General features: G+C 31.6%; 1 protein-coding gene across 3 annotated transcripts in view; it reads left to right on the top strand.

The window, feature by feature from the left end:
- LOC129798623 (dedicator of cytokinesis protein 1) overlaps window positions 1–21,540 on the top strand; it is a 61,751-nt gene that overhangs the window by 20,604 nt on the left and 19,607 nt on the right. For all 3 annotated transcript variants that reach the window (XM_055841859.1, XM_055841860.1, XM_055841861.1), the window contains exons 2-10: window positions 6,478–6,586; window positions 6,777–6,933; window positions 7,064–7,333; window positions 10,501–10,857; window positions 14,134–15,058; window positions 15,131–15,267; window positions 18,637–18,788; window positions 18,864–19,220; window positions 19,289–19,463. In XM_055841859.1, coding sequence (XP_055697834.1) covers window positions 6,478–6,586; window positions 6,777–6,933; window positions 7,064–7,333; window positions 10,501–10,857; window positions 14,134–15,058; window positions 15,131–15,267; window positions 18,637–18,788; window positions 18,864–19,220; window positions 19,289–19,463 — 2,639 coding nt within the window. The remainder of the gene's footprint in view (window positions 1–6,477; window positions 6,587–6,776; window positions 6,934–7,063; window positions 7,334–10,500; window positions 10,858–14,133; window positions 15,059–15,130; window positions 15,268–18,636; window positions 18,789–18,863; window positions 19,221–19,288; window positions 19,464–21,540) is intronic.

Below are 21,540 nucleotides of genomic sequence, written 5' to 3'. Positions count from 1 at the left end.
GTACCATTAAAAAGAATATTTCAAGGGCATTGTATACAAAAAAAAACTTATTTTATTTTACATGTGCAAGATTGCCCCACTCCTCACTATAAAGACAATTTACAATAATTTTCCGACTCAATTATTTCTTGAATTTTGATTTATTAATTCACTTTGAAGCCTCATTATCAATTTACATACAATAAATTGATTAATTCTTAATTAAGTTCATGTCATGATTTAATTCCATCGTCTACTGAATTGTTTATGCCAAAAAAATTATTTGCTATACCTAATTGTTCGTTTAGAACAGTTCTAATGGTCACAGACTCGTTCAATTTCAATTGGAAAGCAGGAAGGAAGCTCATTCTCTTGTGATAATACAGTCATTTTGCCATTTAATCTCGCTTAGGTCGATGCTCGAGCAAAGTTTTTGCTTAACCACGCGAAATATGTTTGATTTTGTTGTACAAAAAGTAGTACAACATTTTTTTTTGTCTGGTTATTGCTTTATGAATTTTATTACTTTTGAATTTCTTTCTTCTGGTAAAAAGGGCGTAAAGGAAGTAGTTTTGTGAATGTTTCCGATCTTCTGCTTGTTTATCAAACTTTTAATCTTTATGACAGTCTAATGCTTGTGCCCTTGCAAGGGTACAACTCTTCCGGTGAAAGAAACGAGTATTGTAATGGTAAATTTGCTTTTAAGTGAGTCGTTGGCAATTTTCGGATTTATGGGTGACTGTAAAAAAGTGTTTTTAAAGTCTTGAAATTATTTAGATAATCTTTGAGAAGTACAGGAAGTTGGGAAAAATATATGTAAAGAGATATTCTTTATCAGATTTTAAAATAACTTGCAATCCCTTCTTACTGATAATAAAAAGAAATTTATAAGTTTTTTTTTTAGATTTTAACACAAAAGCACAATAAAATAAAATTTAATGCACTATAATTTACACTAAAATGCGTCTAGATTTAGTCAAATAGTTTACAACAAAAATAGTGAATGAAAAATATATTTTACGAAAAGCAATGCATTTAAGTAGAGCTTAAAACTGTCATAAGTACCATCACTTTAGGTAATTCCGAAAGATAAACGAGTTTAATATGAAATATTTTACACATTTTTTTACAGATTATTTTTTGTTTTATTTATGTTTGTTCCTCCTAATCAAAAATTAAATACATAGCATTACATATGATTTAGAAAAGTCATAGATGCTTAGAAGTTGCTTAATAATGAATAATAAGTAATATGACTTTGATAAAATTAGTCATATTTCAAAAGACAGTTTACACTTTTACACAAAAAATCTTTTAGATTACACAATATCATTTTGATTTACAAGTCATAGAGACCCGGAAATGTCTGAATAATAAATAATGAAAAATATGATCTTGATAAAATCAGTCATATTTCGTCACAAGTTCACTTTACACTTTGATTTTACACAAAAAACCTACGTATTAGATTACACGATTTAGTTTGAATTAGAAAAGTCATACAGACTCGGAATCCGCTGAATAATAAATAATGAATAATATGATGTTGATAAAATTATTTATATTTTGAAAATTAGAAATTCAATTTACACTTTTGATGTACACAAAAAAATTATCAGATTACACGATATTAGTTTGAATGCATTTTTATGTATCGGTATGACAATAGTCCTAATTCTAAATTAACCAAAAACCATGAAAAAGGGTAACTTTAACCCTCAATACACCTAAAAAGTGTAATATTTACACCGATTTTGGATCAATACTGCAGGGTAAAAGTAACATTTCCGGAATGTTATTTTAACTTTTTCGGATTTCTCTCAATGCGGGACACTGTGTAATTTCTTTCGGTCTTCAAGCTTTCTTTCAATTTGCTTAAGGCCAGTAAGCTAGCGGTGGACGTATGGTATGCATAGAAGAAAGTTTAGTAATAATAAATTATTTTTCTATGCTTTGATACCTATTTATTTAAATGTATTATAAATGTTGCTACATTTTAAACTAACTGACGAGTCTTCGACGCAGTCTTTCAGCTTTTGTACTATTTGCATTTCACTTCATTTTAGTCACAATTTAAGCTATAGGGGAAGTGTGATATAGTATTAAAATTGGAGTTGATTATCAGCTCTAGTAACCTAGTTTAGCAGTAATATATATATTTTTTCAAATAGGGAGCACTCAATATGACGTGGGTGGTCCAAAGTGGGGGAGCATCTGCAAAATTTCTGTTCCACTCTGCTGCCTTTTTCGTTAGTTTCACATGTGATTTTATCGGATCATCATGAATGTTTGATTTAATGTTCAGTGGCTGTTTTTTTTTGCTCAGAAGCATTTTGGAGTTTTCCCTGTGAGGTTCAATATTCGCAGTGGTTTTTTTTCTCAGTGTCTCTATTTTTTTTCGAGGGATTCTTTGTCAATTGATAGTGGGATATCTGGCCAAGAGTTCAGTTGATTGCAAGTCTTGGTATGGTTGAAAAAGATGTGAAGTGAATTAAAAAAAATATATATGTTGCTTGTGATGTCACATCAGGGTCATCAACGTATAATTATCGTAAATGCCATTGATTAGTCACAAACGTACTCCATCATACATTCTCTGTATGAACAGATTATATTCTTTTAAGAATGTGCCTTGTTGGGCTTGTGTATTATCTATGAACATATAGACTCTTTTTCCAGCAATATAGAAGACCAATTCAAGATTGCATAACAGAAAGTCCATCAATGTGAGTGTTTGAAATAGTGAATGCACTAAGAGTTTTATGAGAATGAGGACTCTGTTTTTAATTGGGTTAATGTGCACCAGAATATTGTTGCAATTTGTAGAATTTTTCTACCACAATTGAAGTAACAAATACAGCCTCTTTCTGTTTCTCCTCTATTTTTTATTTTTTTATTTAATTTTATGTCGGGGATGGAGCAAAATATCTTTTTTTACGTGTTTCCACAATTGTGATATTCTACCTGTTGACTGATGACAGGTATTCCTAGAAAAATATTCAACAATGCATCGTGCACAGCACGTACAATCACTATGTTTGAGTTTGTCGATGTCAATAGAAAAATTTCAATTGAGAGAGGCGCTTCTAAAAGAACCCGACCAGGGATAAGATTTTGTATCTCCCAAAAAATTCAATGTCTTATTGCCTAAAAGGTTCTCATTCAAGACACTTGCTGCGCAAAAGAGAGTGGCTTTATTTTTTGGGAGGTCTTTTTTTTCGGGAAAAATATCAATAGAAATAAAAAGATTCTTTGTGCTTCTGAAAATATAAGTGTTTTGCACATTATTTAAGGTGTTGTAGCGCAAAAATCAAGTATTTAAATCACTTCTCCGAAAAGTCGATGAGATGTTGATAATTTATGCAGGCATTCCATACCCATAAATCTCAATATGGATTTGCTCTGTGAGAAATCAATTAAATTCTCGTGCTTTTTAGTGCAAAAATAATTCAGTGTAACTCAAATATAAAATTCAAATTAATTGGAATCTCATTCGTTTCGCTGCTGAAGAACTTCTATACACGTTACCTATTTTGGCTCTATTTGAGAGAGTTTCTATTATTCGACTGTCGGAGGATTATGTGATCAGTAGTGTTTTAAAGTTTCTGATAGTTCTTAAATGGATTGACCGATTGACTAATTCTAATGACTAAGGAATTGAAGAAGTATTAAAGGATTAACAATGTGTGTGACATACCTAGCACAGAAAGTCTCGTGAACCAAAATGGCCGTCATAACATTTTTTTCAATTTTATTGTTACTCTTTTAATTTCCTACTGATTCGCTTAATCGATTTTGACAACTGCGGTATTTTTAGAAAGGTCTTCAAATTCTGTATAATTTTCTAATTATAAAAATTTAATTGATAAATGCAATAGACTCTCGCTTGTTCGGGTATTTCGAACCAAAATGTCAACATAATTCTTGATAATAAAAGTTTATCATACAGTTACAAAAAAAAACATAGGGGAAAGTACTCTCCCTTCGAACGATCATACCTTCAAATAATGTGAATTTTCTTTAAGTTTTCCCAAGAGACTTAAATATTTCTATTAAATATTAGTTAGTTTATTATCAAATATTGATAATTATGTGATAATCATGTGGAAATCTCTTAGGAAAAGTAAAAGAAATTCACATTATTCGAAGTTAAGTGCTCTTCCTTCGAACCTTCATACCTTCGAATAATGTGATTTTTTTTTGTTTTTCGTAAGCAATTTACACTAAATTATCACGGAATTATCAACAATTGATTATAAGCCAACCAATATTTAATAGAAATGTGTAAGTTTCTCAGGAAAACTAAAAAAAATTCACATTATTCGAAGGCATGAACGTTAGAAGGGAGAGTACTTTCCCCTATTTACTTTATTGGACAAACTCGACCAAAGTGAAAATTGTTCTTAAACTGTTTTGAAATGGATTTTTTCGGTCTATCAATGAATGTTGCAGTCAAAACACGGTAAAGACCTTCAAGAAATCTCCTCTATTTCCTCCTCTTACAAATCTTAAATCTTAATCTTAATCTTAAATAAGAATCACATAAATTACAGTTTTACTTTTACTTTTCGAACTTCACGGAGAGAGCAGTGTATGTAATCCCTCGATTTTCCACTCCCTTCCCCCCAAATTTTCACCTTCCAAAAAGGTTTTAGAGAATGCATTTATCTCTTGGAAAGGTCTTGAAATTTCCGACAAAACTGAACCGGTCCAATCGGTTTTGAACCGGTAATGAACCGGTTCATAACCGATAACTAATTTTTATTCGAAATTCAATTATATTTATTATATTACTCTTAACTCTTTCCGGACCGCAGCATATGCTGCAAGCCAATTTCACAATTTTTAATCAAAAATATCTAAGCTCAAAAATTAATTGAGGTCCTACAAAAAATATCTTACATTTGGACATCCTTATAGCTTGTAAACATCCACAAGAATCGGATTTTTATCAGTTCTGAATAATTAAAAAACATTGTTTTTTATAGAAAATGCATATGCTTCTTTGGGTACTCTCGTCCCAAAAGAGACGAAAGAGTTAAGTTATTTTGGGTAATGTTTTGAGTGATTTATAAATCCGTTCAAATCGGTTGTCAACCGGTAATGAACCGGTTATGCACTGATAAGTAAATTTTGTCCGAGAGAATCAATTTTATTACATCTTGAAACTATTTTGGGGGATCTTTCGAGTGATATACAAATCGATTTAAATCGGTTGAGAACCGGTAAATGGTAAACGATGCGAAAGTACTTTTGAGGAGTAGGGTGGAATCGCCAGTTCTCGCCAGTGCCCCACTTGTCGCCACTTACATTGAAATCGCTATTTTTCGCAATTTATGAAATAAATTAGTCGCAATTTTTTTGTATTGTTTCTGCTTCTACGCATAGAATCGAAAAATAATAATTATTCGTTTTGGATTCACGATTTTGATCACTTTTTAGAGCAATATTTTAAGCAAGTGCATCGAATCCAACATCTCTTACCAAATGTACTAAGTGTCGTCAAATTTTCATCAGGCCAAAAATACCTATTTGGGTAAATAATTTGTCTATTGAATATTTAATTGCACTTGTGGAATACATAAAATTTGTATTTAGTCAATTAATATTTCATTTTATATTATTTTTGTATAAAAATGAGGTATGGCGAGAAGTGGTAATATTCTGGAATTGATTTTACCACCTGTCGCCATATCGTCGGTTGCGTCTAGCTCTGTTGTATCTACATTTGTTTTGTATCTGCATTTAGTGCAAGCTACAATACAGACGTCCCCTCTTGCGTGAAATGCTGACACAAAAGAAATGCAGATACGACAGAGGTAGACGCAACCGACGATATCTTTTCAATAGGCGACGCTAACTTCACTTCGTACATTCTCAGTTATCAAATCTGCATTGTTTACTTTCTGCAAAAGCCCCATAATTTGATTTCTCAAATAAAAGTGAAGAAAAATCATTTAAAGAGAGTAATTATAAAGTGATCACAAGGAAAGAGAAATGGTGAATGTATTCTTTTCATAGCTTTGCCTAAAATAACCGAGTGTGGTTCTTTTCAAGTGGGTGGCGAGAAGTGGTTACAAATTTTACAAAACTGGCGAAAAGTGGTAAAAAGTGGCGACGAAATGGTTATTTTTGCATTATTAATAAAAATCAGTTTTTTAAGTAGTCCAGCGTTATGTTCTAGGATTATTGTTTTCACGTATCTAGAGCCAATACATCTAAGTAACTTTGTGTCAAATTTGACTTATCTTGTAACAAGGATTCAAAAGTTATGTTTAAATGAATTTAATTTTTTCCTAAACATGGCGATAGTCGGTTATTCCACCCTAGCATCTAAGTCATGAGTATGAGCACTTCGCAAAGCCTGGGACGCCTTGCCACCCTTTTTTGTTCAAAATTGATTAAATTAAATCGATTAAATGAAATATTTCATAAGATTAATTAATTTATGTGAATGTTGAGCAGTTTTTCAGGGATTTTCTTTAAAATTCTTTGCAGCCAAGAACAGTTTTACCCAAGACAAGCCACATAGACTGAGTTTGGACGTTGGTGATGCTGTGATAATCCTGAAAGAAAGTTCCAACTGGTATTATGGATACAATAAAAAGTGCGTGAGATTTTTCCTCCTTTCTATTTCTTTTTTTTTCTTCTTTTTTTTGTCCATTTCACCAGAATACATCGTAAATGTAAATGTTTGTGAAGAAATCATTGAACTCTTAAAGTTGTGAACAAAGAAATAAATATTTTCACTTTTGTCTAATTTCTCAAAACACGTAAAATTGTATTTTTTTCCGCAGAAATCGTGGGAATAGAGGTATATTCCCAAAAACGTACATTGAGCTGATGGAGTGTGTGAGGTCTAAGAATGACTATGTAATCAAGAGATCAGAAATTGTGGATGAGATCACGACAGTTCTTGTTGAGTGGGGAGATCTCTTTAAGAAGTTTTATTTGGTAATTTGTTACGCCAATTTTTTTTTGTGTGGTTGTTTTTGGGTGTCTTCCGCACCTCAAAACACGAGACATTTCCTCTCTAACTGCCTCCTTCCATTCTCTTATTTGGTTTATTTTCGGGTTGATGCAGACAAACAACAAAAATTTTCTGCCTATCAGACAAAAAATGCTGGAACTGATAAGGCTGCGATCGCAAATATTGTCAGGCAATTTGCCAGTGGACGAGATGAAAGAGGTGAAATTGATGGCAACGTCGGAGATTGATGTGGGAAATAGTCTATTGGGGCTGGACATGGTGGTTCGCAATGAAAGTGGAAGTGCTATTGATATTAATTCGACGTCCACAACACAACTCTATGAGCTCCACATGAATGCCGTTGAGCGAATACGAATGGCATCGGTGAGTTCATGAACTGATTCATTGCAATCTTTTTATCTTTTCAGCCACAAGGTCCTATTCATCCATTGAAAATTTTAAATACTTTAATTTTGCAATTTACAGATGCAAAGTATCAAGTTTTAAATTCAAAGTTGATTTTTTCTTGTCAATCCATTTTTGTCAAAAATTGTTTTTTTGAAGGAAATCGTCTACATTGTTGCAGATAGAAACGTCAAAATTCTGTCAAAATTCTGTCAAAAACCCATTTTACGAAAATTGCTCCCAATGATTTTATTATTTTTTTTCAAATGAAAATAAGCTACGATTTGGAAAATATAGATTTTAGAAAAAATTTCAAAGTGCATTCCAAAATTTAAATTTGTTTGGATTTTTTTGAAAACCATAAAAATTTTCCATTGACATTTTTTGAAAGATTTCTTGTGATTCGTGAATATACGTGAAATATTTTTGGGATTCACGAATATTTGAAAATATTCTTAGGATTTGCGATCATTTAAAAATATTCTTGGGATTCATGAATATTTGAAAATATTTTTGGGATCCACGAATATTTGAAAATACTCTTGGGATTAACGTTTATTTGAAAATATTCTTGGGATTCGCGATTATTTAAAAATATTCGTGGGATTCATGAATATTTGAAAATATTCTTGGGATTCGAGTTTATTTTTAAATAATCTTGGGATTCGAGATTATTTAAAAATATTCGTGGGATTCGAGATTATTTAAAAATATTCTTGGGATTCATGAATATTTGAAAATACTCTTGGAATTTGCGTTTATTTGAAAATATTCTTGGGATTCGCGTTTATTTAAAAATATTCGTGGGATTCATTAATATTTTAAAATATTTTTGGGATTTGGAAGTAATTTTACGAAATTTCATGACGAACTATTTCGAAACAATTCTTGGGATTCGCTAACACTTAAAAATATTCTTCGAATGTGTAAATACCTTTAAATTTTCTCCGGTTCTCATTAGGATTCGCAATCAGTTTTAAAGAACTTTCTGTTTCACAAATTATTTCGAAGGAATTTTTGGGATTCATCAATACTTGAAAATATTCTAAAATTCACAAAGTTTTTTTTAAAAAAAAAACTTGGGATTCACAAACACTGGACGCGTTATTGGATTCACAAACTGATTTAATAGAATTTTTGGGATCCATGAAAACTTTTTAAAGTAATTTTGGGATTCGCAAACATTAGAAGAGCCCTGGATATCGCGAAAACTGTTTCGAAAGAAATCTTGGTATTTGTGAATACTTGAAAATATTTTTGGTATTCATGAACTCTCGAAAATAATCTTGGGATTTGGGATTCACGATTTCTTTTGAAAGTATTCTTGGGATTCGCTTACACTCGAAGAATACTTGGATTTACTAGCTGTTTCTAAAGAATTGTTCGCCAAGAACAAGATCGCAAAGATCGTTCGAAAGAAACTGTTTCGCAAGTGTTCCTAGGATTCGCAATCACTTTTCAAGAATTTTCGGATTTAAGAATTATTTCGAAAGAATTGTTGGGATTCGTAAATACTTGAAAATATTCTTGGTATTCACAAACTCGTGAAAATATTTTTAAGATTTGGGAATCACGAACTCTTTTGAAAGTATTCTTGGGATTCGCAGACACTTGTAGAATACTCGGATTTACTAGCTGTTTCAAAAGAATTCTTGGGATCCGCTAATTTTTGAAAATATTCTTCGGATTTTCGAATACTTTTAAGTATTCGCAAGTGTTCCTGGGATTCGCAATTACATTTCGAGAATTTTTCGGATTAAAGAATTATTTCGAAAGAATTTTTGGGATTCGTAAATACTTGAGCAAGTATTTTAGAATGTACGGAATGTTTTCCAAACATTCTTGGGATTAACAAACACTTTTGAAGTGTTCTGATTCACAAACATTTTTGAAAGCATTATTCAGATCTATGAACAGTTCTAAAAGTGTTCTTGGAATTCACAAACACTTGAAAGTATTCTCAGATTCACTAACTGCTTCGAAAGAATTCTTAGGATTCGCTAATACTTGAAATTATTTTCGGATTTCAGAATTCATTTGAAAGAATTCTTGGGATAAGTGGGATTCGTGAATATTTGAAAATTTTCTTGATATTCACAAACTTTTTTTTAAAAATATTCTTGGGATTCGCAAACACTTTTAAAGTTGTATTGTCGGATTCACAAACACTTGAAGAATTCCGGAATTCACTAATTATTTCGAAAGAATTTTTGGGATTTGCAAATTATTCTTGGGATTCATGAATTCTTTAGAAAGTATTTTTAGGATTCGCAAAGAGTTGAAGAATTCTTTTGGGATTCATAAATTGTTTCGAAAGAATTCTTGGGATAAGTGGGATTCGTGAATATTTGAAAATTTTCTTGATATTCACAAACTTTTTTTTAAAAATATTCTTGGGATTCGCAAACACTTTTAAAGTTGTATTGTCGGATTCACAAACTGTTTTAAAAAATTATTGGGATTCATGAATATTTTTCAAAGGGTTTTGGTATTCGCAAACACTTGAAGAATTCCTGAATTTATCTAACTATTTCGAAAGAATTTTTGGGATTTGCAAATACTTGAAATTATTCTTGGGATTCATTAATTCTTTAGAAAGTATTTTTGGGATTCGCAAAGAGTTGAAGAATTCTTGTGGGATTCATAAATTATTTCGAAAGAATTCTTGGGATCCTTGGGATTCGTTAGACTTGAAGATATTCTTGGGATTCGTGAATACTTTTAAGTATTCTTGGGATTCAGGAATACCTTTTGGGATTTCAGGATCTCGTGATAACTTTCTTGGTATTCTTGAGTTCTGCGAATCTCGAATTAAAAAAGTTCGAAATCAGTAGGCGTGATTGTCAACAATGTCGCCTAATAATAAATAAGTAAAAATATTAAGAAAATATATATTTTTCAAATTAAAAATATTCGACTTAACAAATTATTATACTTTGCAAATGTACAATTGAAAAGTAAGTTTCCTCTAAAAGTTCAATGGACTAGCACCCCGATTCATTACAAATTTAATTTTCGTTAATATTGTCACAAGGACACCTGATCTTTCTCTTCTTCTTTGGACATTCTCAATGAAATCTCTCTTTGCTCAATTAATTGACCAACTTTTGTTTTTTTTCTCTTTTTGTGTATCTGGCTACTTTCAGACGTCTTTCAACAAGAATCGTGTGTCAAAGAATATGAATAAGCACTCACACAATCTTTTGGTGCGTGTTCATGCATTTGTGTGCAAGTTCCAAGAAGATTCAGACCTTCTTATAACACTTTACGATGCCGATGAGCAAAAGTCCATAACGGAAAATTATGTTGTGAAGTGGGGCAGGCAGGGCCTAGCCCGAGATATCGATCAATTCGATAACAATCGGGTGCTTTTTACAGACCTCAGTACTCAGGATTTGAATAGGAATAAGGTGTATCTGATTTGCTATGCTATCCGAATTGGTGGCATGGATATCAAAGAACCTGACCCGAAACGTGTCAGTGTGGCGAGTGTTGTTCTGCAGGTGAGTTTTTCACTCTTTTTCCATTTACCTACTAAACTTTGGTTACCACTAATTGATTCCTAATTGTGCTAAATGTTTGTATTAGATAATTTGCCACTACACATAGAGAAAAAAAAGATTACCTTTTGAAAGATGCGATTTTCTGATACGGTTTTTACATGGCAGGCATTATTGCAGAGATAAGAGAATTATTATTTACTTGCACAAATGGAAGAAATTGTGCCGAATACGATAAGAAGTTGAGGGAACATTAAAAATAAAACACATAGAATTGATATGAATTCTAATTATATCCGACAAGAATTGCAATAATAGCAAACATTTCCAATGTATGGCCATCCTAGTGGAAAGAGAACACTTTTAAAAGTGAAGTATTTCGCGATAAATTAATTGTAGGAAATTGTACCCGCATTTAATTCTTGTAAATTTTATAATTTACAGGAAATGTTTAACAATATTTCTTGGGAAATGATTGAGTTCTTGTTATTCACGATGTTTATTTTTGAGATTTCTAAATAAAAACATGAATTTTTTGTCTAAAGTCTAGATTGTTTATTTGTGGGAAAATTGCAGATAATCTTATACAGAACTAAGAGGGTTTTAATCTTCATATTCTTTGGTCGATTGTGTGAATTAATTTTACAGAAGAAGGTTTAGACGGTACAGCCTGAGAATCAGAAACTTAGAAAGACAGTTTATTTTTATATGAAAACTATCACACTATTTTACTTGAAAATGGAGTGTGTCTTATCTCGTAAGTTGATGCAATGCAAACTGTCGCCGTCTAATAAATCGATTAAATAATCTTGAGTCCTCACAAGTAATTGCATAAACTGAATTGTTCTAGTATAATCTTTACAATTAACGTAATTGTAAAAATGCGTAAACGATAAAATTATAAATAGATTTTTTATAAGCTGAGACACATGATAAGCCGAGACACACACCTGAAATGTTACTCGTATGAGTTGCTAAGTACGATTGTTTTTCCATGGAATTTTTCGAATTTTTAGATTATCCTTGTCAAGAAATGATAAGCTTAGAGGAAAATTATGAAATCACGACTTATTTGAGTCCGAAAATATGTTGTGATTTTTTTATAGATATGAGAATTGTGTCTTGGCTAATAAGCCAATATTTTCATTTTTTTTAAATGCATTGACTTTAAGCTCTAATATATAATTCTTTATTAGTGTCCATCTTTAAGCTCTAATAGGGATATCTAAATTGTGGAAAACATGATCAAATGCCTCTGCGAGACAGAGGCTGTCAAATGTGAAATAAAAAGAGTTAGCCAAGACACATACCACATGAAATATTTGTTGAAAAAAAAAACACTTGGAAGCTTAACTTGAACTTGACTGTTTATCTTGAAAGTTAAAACATAAATTTTCCTTCACTTTCCCACAAGCGATACTAATAATTTACCAAAAAAACAAAAATTTCCCTTTGCTTCAGCAAGTTAAACTAATAATTTTGCTAATCGCAAAAAATTTCCCTAAACGGAAAAAAATACCCTTTGCTTCCACAAGTGAAACTAATTATTTCCCAAAACACAGATCATTTCCTTTTGCTCCAAAAAGTGAAACTAATAATTTCCCTAAACAGAAAAAAATTCCCTTTGCTTCCACAAGCGAAACTAATAATTGCCCAAAACACAGGACATATCCTATTGCTTCAGCAAGTGAAACTAATAATTTGTCTAAAAGCAAAAAAATCCTTTTGCTTCCACAAGTGAAACTAATAATTTCCCTAATCGCAAAAATTTTCTTTTGGTTCCACAAGTGAAACTAATAATTTCCCTAAAAAGAAAAAATTTCCCTTTGCTTCCACAAATAAAACTAACATATCCCAAAACACAAAATTTCCTTTTCACAAATGAAACTAATAATTTCAATAAAAAAAAACGAAAATTTCCCTTTGCTCCAGCTAGTGAAACTAATATTTTCGCAAAAAATAGAAAATTTCCCTATGCTCTAGCAAGTGACACTAATAATTTTCCGAAACAAAAAATTCTTACACAAGTAAAAAAATTTAGGCACTATCTGACAAGGTTGGATTTCACCTAGGACAAGAACTAAAAATTTTCCAAAATACAGAAAATGTCCCTTTGCTCCAGCAAATGAGATTTAATAATTTCCTAAAACGCAGAAAATTTCCCTTTGCTTCTACAAATGAAACTAATAATTTTCCAAAATACAAAAAAAAAATCTTTGCTTCAGCAAGTGAAATCACTATTTTTTTCAAAATACAAAAAAATCCCTTTGCTGCAGTAAGTGAAACTAATAATTTCCCAAAACGGAAAAATTCCCCTTCGGAGTTTAGGTCTTTTCGATGTTTTCGCTTTTGGGATTTTGGACTTTCCGGGATTTTAGCGTTCAAAGATTTTTTTCATTGTTTTTTAAATGAGTTTAGCTAGTAATAATATTATATTTTAATAGCTAGTCCAATGCCTCAAATTTCCAGAAAAGAGCTATGGGTGAAATCCATAAGGAATATAGAAAAAATGAGTTGTTCCCCTAAATTAATTTCCCCTAAAATAATTATTTAATTTTATTTTTTACTCACAATTTAGCAATCAGTCTGTAAGATAGCACAATAATTATTCTACTAAGTCTTGAAGGCGAGAAATTTCAATTAATACAGAAATTCCTGAAAGTGGATTGCGTCTTGGCTAATAGTTGAGGCGTTTAAATTAAAATATTTTATATTTTTCATATTTTTATTTTCCTAGGCAAGAAATTTATTACTTAAATTTTATTATCTTAATTCAGTTTTTATGATTTGGTTTAATGCTTGGGAATTCGCATAACGAAGTATTAGAAAGTGGATTGTGTCTTGGCTAATAGCTGAAGCATTTAAATTAAAATATTTTACATTTTTCATATTTCTATTTTCCTAAGGAAGAAATTTATTTTATTTTATATGTTAATTCAATTTTTGAGACTGGCTTAGTGCTCAGGCATTCTCATAACGAAGTATTAGAAAGTGGATTGTGTCTTGGCTAATAGTTGAAGCCCTTGAAGCATTTAAATTAAAATATTTTTCGTTTTTTTATATTTCTATTTTCCTAACCAAGAAATTTATTTAATTTAATATCTTAATTAAACTGGTTTAGTGCTTAGGAATTCCCATATCGAAGTATTAGAAAGTGGATTGCGTCTTCGCTAATAATTTTCGAACGATCTTGGTATTAAGAAGTACAATTTAATATTCCTCTTTTTGGTATTTCTGATGTAGTAACTTGTGTAAAATGTACTAATTGTTAACTTTCAGGGCGGATCAAGTAAGAAAAATAGTCAGAATAGCCTGAATTTTGCTGGCAATGATGCCATGCGACGTCCTTTTGGCGTTGCTGCCATTGATTTAACTCCAATCATTAAGAAACCGGAAGATTTCAAAAACAACCTCGATCTTCCGTTTATTCTCTGTGAGAAGGAGAATTTGGACACGACACTCAAGAAACTGATAAACAACAAGGATGTAGGGAAGATTGATTCGAAACTGGCGGTTAGTGTTGAGGTACTCCATGGAGATACAAAGCAAATCCGTGAGGAATATCCTCATCTTGTGCATGGAAATGTTCCAATAGCGCGGAAAATGGGTTTCCCCGAAGTGATATTCCCGGGAGATGTGCGCAATGATATGTACTTGACACTGGTGAATGGAGAGTTTTCCAAGGGTTTGAAGAGTGGAGATAAGAATATCGAGGTGATGGTGTGTGTGTGCAATGAAAAGGGAATTGTTGTGCCGGACGTGATAACATTGGGAGCTGGCTATGCAATGACCAGTGAATATAAATCTGTTATATACTACCATGAGGACAAACCCAAGTGGAATGAGACATTTAAAGTGCAAGTGCCGATAGAGGAATTCAAACAGTGCCACTTGAGATTCACATTCAAACATCGAAGTTCCAATGAGGCAAAAGATCGTGCTGAGAAGCCATTTGCGCTGTCTTACGTGAAGTTAATGCAAAATGATGGGACAACACTTCATCATACCAGTCACAAGCTTCTGGTTTATAAAATTGACCAGAAGAAGTACGACAAAGATGCTCCATTGAGCTACTTGTCGTTGCCATCGAAAGTCTCTGATCTGGAGCCCAATTCAAAGCCATCTGCGGTGGGATTGAGTCTCTCGTCCAAGGATTTCTTCGTCATTGAGACCAACTTGTGCAGCACGAAATTGACTCAGGATGGTATAGGAAGAAATTCGCTTTCAGGATTATCCTTTTAAGTCCTTGTATTTTCCTTTGTTTTTTTCATTTTAGTTTCTCTCCTTGGGCTTCTCAATTGGTCTTCCAATCTCGATGCTCTGGAAAGCTCTCTCAATGCCATAATGGGCGTGAAGCCCGAAGAGGTTGTGAAATTCCTACAAGATATTCTAGATGCTCTTTTTTCTATTTTGGTGAGTTTGCAATTTTATTACACTTTATGGCACACCTTTTTAGTGAAATTCAATTGATTGAAACTTTAACCTTTTCTCTTTCATATTGAAATCAGATATAATTGTCTCTTTCTGTCAAATGAAAATTGAAATTTGAATTTCATTTTCAATTCTAAGTTCAATTTCAATTTAACAGAAAGAGAGAGTCATATCTGATTTCAGCTTGAAAGAGCAAGAGGTCAAATTTCAATCGATTAAATTATATTCCTGTTCAATTCTGAGAATGATAATGTTTTGGCCAGGGGATGACATAGGTCTGAAAATGCGACCAGTTTTAGTGTTAATTTTTCCCTGTTTTCGTACACATTTCACGAGATATCTTCAAAACTACGTAGGTTGCCAATTTAGGGTTTTCGGTTGCCTCTTCGTAATTAAATTGGTTTTTATTTTGTATTAGTATTTTTTGCTAATTCATTCTACAATGACAGAAAACAGCTAATAAACTTAAAAGTTTTTTCGGCTCGCTAGAAATATAGGAAATGTCATGCCCCTGGTTTTGACTATAAATTTACTTAATCTTATTTGCACCTTTTTCTACAAATTGATTTCGCCGACTTTTGATTAGTTAAGCCTGGCTCAGGATATTGACCTCTCAAGGTCAAAGATTTGAAAACTAACTAGAAACACAATTTTTGTTAAAAATTTTGAACAAGGGATATTAGAATTTAATTTAAGCAAGAATTTTTGGCGGTTTTCGGTTTAGAATCGTCAGGATTTCCGGAATCTGGTATCTTTGTTTTTTTCCATTTTGTTTTTTACATTTTGTTTTTCCTAGTTTGTCTTTGGAATCTTTGCCTTCGGTAATTTTTGTTTTTTGAAAAATTTGTCTCTGGAAATCTCGCCTTGTACAATTTTCGTAAATTTTGTCTGTAACATATTTTGCACCAGTATATTTTATAACTTTCCAAAAATTTCCCTTTTCTCAGAAAATTTCCCTTTGTCCCAAAGGACGAAATTAAAAACTTCCCAAATAGAGATGGTAAAATTTCAGAAATTTCACAGCAGTCGCCACCTACTTTAGGCGGAAATTCATGAAATTTCTTGAAATTTACCAACTCTATTCCCAAAACACAGAAAATTTCCCTTTGCCCCAAAGGACGAAACTTAAAATTTCCTAAAACAGAAAATTTCCCTTTGCCCCGACAGACGATACTGATAACTTCCCAAAACACAGAAAATTTCCCTTTGTTCCAAAGGACGAAACTAAAAACTTCAGAAAACACAATTGCAATATCATTATTTTATTTAATAAAATATACTTGTTTAAAATATATGAAAGACAAGATTTTCAAAGACAAAATTTCCAAAACACAAAAATTACCGAAGACAAAGATTCCAAAAACAAAATGGGAAAAACAAAAGTGTAAAAAACAAAATGGAAAAAACAAAGATTCCGCAAACCAGGATTTCCAAGGTCTCTCTAACGCATCCGAAATTGTCTCTATCGATTGAAAAATGAACTGTTTCATCCTTGGTCTCATCATATGAAAAGCATTCTGGACCCTATGTGTGCTAATTTGTCCTTGATGAAGTCTAAGACGTATTTTTCTTTTTCGAAAAGGATAACCGTTTTGAGGAGCAATATGACATTATACGCCCCAATGACCTCTGCCTACTCCATATTTAAGAAGGGTTTGATAAAATTGACTATAAATCCGGTCTTAAGAGGGGAGCCTGAATTAAAATTTAAATCGTAAAACTTAAGGGTTCTACGGTTTCATTGAATTAGCGGAAAAGATAACAAAAATCACATGGATCAATTAAAATGAATTTATTAGGCTTATTCTTTTTAGAATTAAATTCTCGTTACATTAATCCTAAATGGTGCTTTAAAGCTTAATTTTAAATACTTTTTACAGCATCTTGAAATTTATCTTTCAACCCAAAATATGCATTTGCAAAAAAGTATGAAAAAAATCTGATTTCACGATTTTCCCCGGATTCACACTTGGTTTAAATATGAAAAAACGTGTGAAACTTTAAAATTCTTTTAATTTTTTTCATATAACAATATGAGGAGCTTCATATTTCCTGCCATTGCATAATATTTTTTCAAAAAAAAAAAAATAAATAAAATAAATAAGCATTGACCATGTTCTTCCCGCCAAAAAAAAAGTGTAAAACTACGAAAACCCGTTAATTTTTGATTTCCGAATTCAGGGGTGGAATGATAACTTTTTGATACTATCGAATCGCTAGTAGCAATAAATCTGTATCTATTAAATTAAGAGGATGTCAATTTTTACGAATTTTTGGGTCATACATTGTGACATTCTTTAAAGAATAAGAATATAAGATAAACTTCTATATTAGTTACAGCAAGTCCTGCTATCGTTTAAAATTTTCAGAATCGACAGTCAATAGAATCGAAAATAAGTTATCACGTCATCCTGAATTCTTTAAAGTATCATTGGTCATTGGTACTCCCACGCTTGCACTCGCGTTTGTTGGAGTCAAAAGGGTTTTTTTTTTGTGTTTTGAGATATTATTTACGCAGTATCTTTTGTATAATTTTGACCCTGATTATTGTTCTCCATGCGGGATTTTGGCAAAGAAATTTTTACTCTGGAGGTTGATTACCAACGCTAAGACGCCGGTGGCCGCTATCAAACAAACATTGAATTCTTTGTACACTTATATATGTCTAAATTTTGCTTTGAAGAGCTCTAGCTCAAAAGCAGTATTTGACATAAATAAATAATAAAATAAAAATAAAATGAGTTTCGACAGGAAGAGTTCAGTCCATACAAATACACATTTACTGCCAATGATCCAAATTCAAATCAGGTTTGCCGTAATTAGAAGAAGCACTGTGTGTGTACACTGGCACACAGAAGCCGAGATATAGTGCTGGAAGACCGCTTTGAGGGTTCAGATAAAGTGTAGAAATATGGAGTACGTAATGGGCCTAAATAGGGGCCTGGGTGCAACGGATCCATAAGGATTAAGTCGACTTATCGACAAATCTCTTAATATTACTTGTGTGGACCTATGACAAATATCCGCCATGGAAATTTACCCGTAAAAATTGCTTCAAACGGTTAAAGCTTTTTATAAATACCGATTTCGACACTAAGGACCGGAAGACCAAAAATAAAATGAAAGACGCCGATCTGCAAATGCCATACAATTTTAGACATTATTGTGAATAGTTTCTAAAAATCATCAAAGTTCTTTTTCACAAAGTTACGATATCATGCTTTTCGCAGTTAGTTAGAACTCTTCGTTCTTTCTTTCTCATTCTCAGAATTGACGTATTTGCTGCATTTAATTACATAGCATTGCAATTTGTAATTTATGCAATTTCTATCAAATCAATTTTTGCTTTAGGTTCAGAACTCAGATCCTGCCAAATACGATGATTTAGTTTTTAGATGTTTGCTGCGTCTAATTGAGATTGTATCTGAGATTAAGTATCAACATTTCCAATCTGTACTCGATTTGTACATCAATGAAAGTTTCTCTGCAACTTTGGCCTATGAGTGAGTTATTAAGAAAGTTTTTTTTTGTTAATCGGACTTTTCGATCTAAATTAAAATTTTTCGGGGATAATTTAGCAAATTAATCAACGTACTACAGACACATATCAAGAATGCAATTAACAGCACTCCTGCTGTGGTGCAGCCGGAAATTTGTACGCCGTCTGAGACGGAAATGGAAGGATTGCTGTACAAGATCACGAAGAATTTGCAGTATATCATGAAGTTTATCATAAGATCGAGGATACTCTTTGCCGAATTGAATGATAACAAGGATAGGGTGTTTTTTGAGCAGAGTTTGGATGATTTGTTGACGTCGTTTAAGAACTTGATAGCATGTCCGAATAATTTACTTCGCTCTCAGGGTGCTACCCTTAAGTACATCCATGTCATCGTGTCGGATTTAATGCAGGTCTACAGTCCAATTAGACTCAGGTAATTTTTCTTTCGAAGCCCTATGGCTCAGGGAAATAATTGTTATTTATTTATTTGTTTCTTGTCAGTCAATTCATCGTGGATATTATACTAAATATTCCACCGGGAAGATTGACACAGTCGAAAATGTTGTGCATCAAGGATATGATTGACTCAAAGTTATTCAAATTGCAAGAATGTCGATCAATAATACTCCCAGTGTTCTGTCAACAAATCAAAGAGAAATTGGAGAGCAAGGAAGAGGTATGTTTGCTTTTGCTATCCTTTACTAAAATTATAACATAAAAATGTTTGTAAATAATTTGTCATCGCACGTGCTTCAGTGTTTTTTCTTTGTGTCAGCATCAAATATCAAAATTGTCTTGTCTCTCAATTATTTTTGGACTGTTTCATAACCATTGAGAAATGCCTTGTGTGTCTTGTGATCGTCCTTTTTTTGAATATTATGCAAAATCTGTCTTGATTGCAAAATTGCAAATGAAAGAAAACCTCAAGTACCTTCATCGACCTTTAAAAAACATTATCACATTTTATTTCTTGTACATGGAACTTGCGAAAAAAATGCTACATACATATTTTTATACTCTTACATCACTCCAATTAAGTTTTCTTTTTCCGGATGTTATTCACTATATTTCCCTTTTTCCTCATATTCACTTCCACATTTAGTGTTAGATTTTACACTAATATTTGTTTGACTAAGCTTTGTGTACTAATTTTTTGTACTCTTTGCATTTTGGATAATTATTACTAATATTTTTGGTGCAGAGTTGGAAATAGGTGATTTTATTAGAAATTTCAATTAAATTTTGTAAATTCAATTAAATATTTATTCCCATAAAAATTTTTTGTTCCATAGCGTTCCCTGATTGGCTCGAATTTGAAAGCTTTCAAAGCTTGACCCAATCAGAGAACACAATGGGAATAAAATATTTTATGGAAATAAATATTTAACAACTGTATTAATTTTTGGGATCTAGAAAAGCTTTCTAGGTAGACCGTTAATTAGAGCTTCAAGTTCAAGTTGTGTAGTGCTGTATTAGTTGCTTATTGCTCTTAATTGATTTACTGAAACGGGAATTCTCGATATACTCGTATTCTATCGTCTAAATGCAATAATTTTTTTATTAACTTGAGATATTACATTAAATTTGGAGGAATTAATTAATTAAAAAATATAGCCTTCATGGGAATTAATCATTTAGTACATGACTGTTCTAAATTATATGATGGATAAATTTTTCATGTTCTTTGTAAGGCAATGAAAAAGAAAATTTAAAAGATAAAGACTATGATACTACCTTCCTTTTTGGGGATAAATTATCAGACTATTAAGGGTAAGATAGTCACAAAGTTGAATTAACAACTGTTTTAATTATTTTCCCCTAGGATGATTAACTAACGGATCGGGCATTTTAATTCACAAATGGTATATTTTTCTTAAATTCTTTATAATTTTTAAGCTTTAGATCCCACAAAAATAAATAAAACACAAAATGGTAGCCACATATACAGAGAATATATTTTAATTGAATTTAAAATTTTACTGGTGTTACTCTGTTATCACACTTGCACATTAAAATTTTAATATGATTCACATTAATTGTCGCTGGTGAGAGTCCAAATGTGTAATTTGTGTGTTTGAATCATTTTATATTCAAAATTTGATCTATTTGTTGATAAAAAGGTAGACTTGGCCCGCAAAATTTGATATAAATTGATCTATAGCATTAATGTGAAAAATTAATGCGATTTTCTCTTTAATTTTTTAATGTGAAAAATATTTATGCTTTAGGTAAATTTAAACTTATTTTTGCAGGCCAAGTCCACTTCTTTATCAATAAATAAAAAAAACCAAAAATTAAGTGATTCAAAGACACAAATAACATATTTAGATGCTCACAAGCGACAATTAATGTGAATTACATTAAAATTTTAACGTGCAAGAGTGATAACGCCGTTACAGATAGAAAATTTGTCAGAAAAATTCAAAAAATTGCGAATTTTACGTTTTTTTTTCATAAAAGTTTTAGGAATTATTATCCTCGTGCAATCATTATAAATTTTGTGCTAATAACATTAGATACTCTTTCATTTGGTAAAAGTTTTAAAATGATTGCATTTGGTTTTATACCAAAACTAAAAAACCACTTAAGAAAAAATATACCACATTTTTTTACGGAAAATATATGAGAATGCTCTGCCCTGGTTTTCCCCAATTTATGTACATATGTTCATTTATTAACCGTTCTATTTAATAAATAAATTAGTACTTTTTCCATAAATCTTCTTTTGACGCTTCAGGAAATATAATTTTTTC

This window comes from Phlebotomus papatasi, chromosome 1 (assembly GCF_024763615.1).
Source record: "Phlebotomus papatasi isolate M1 chromosome 1, Ppap_2.1, whole genome shotgun sequence".
NCBI classification, from domain to species: Eukaryota; Metazoa; Arthropoda; class Insecta; order Diptera; family Psychodidae; genus Phlebotomus; species Phlebotomus papatasi.
The sequence above is the reverse complement of the archived record's forward strand: the minus strand, read 5'-3'. Positions and strand labels throughout refer to the sequence as shown.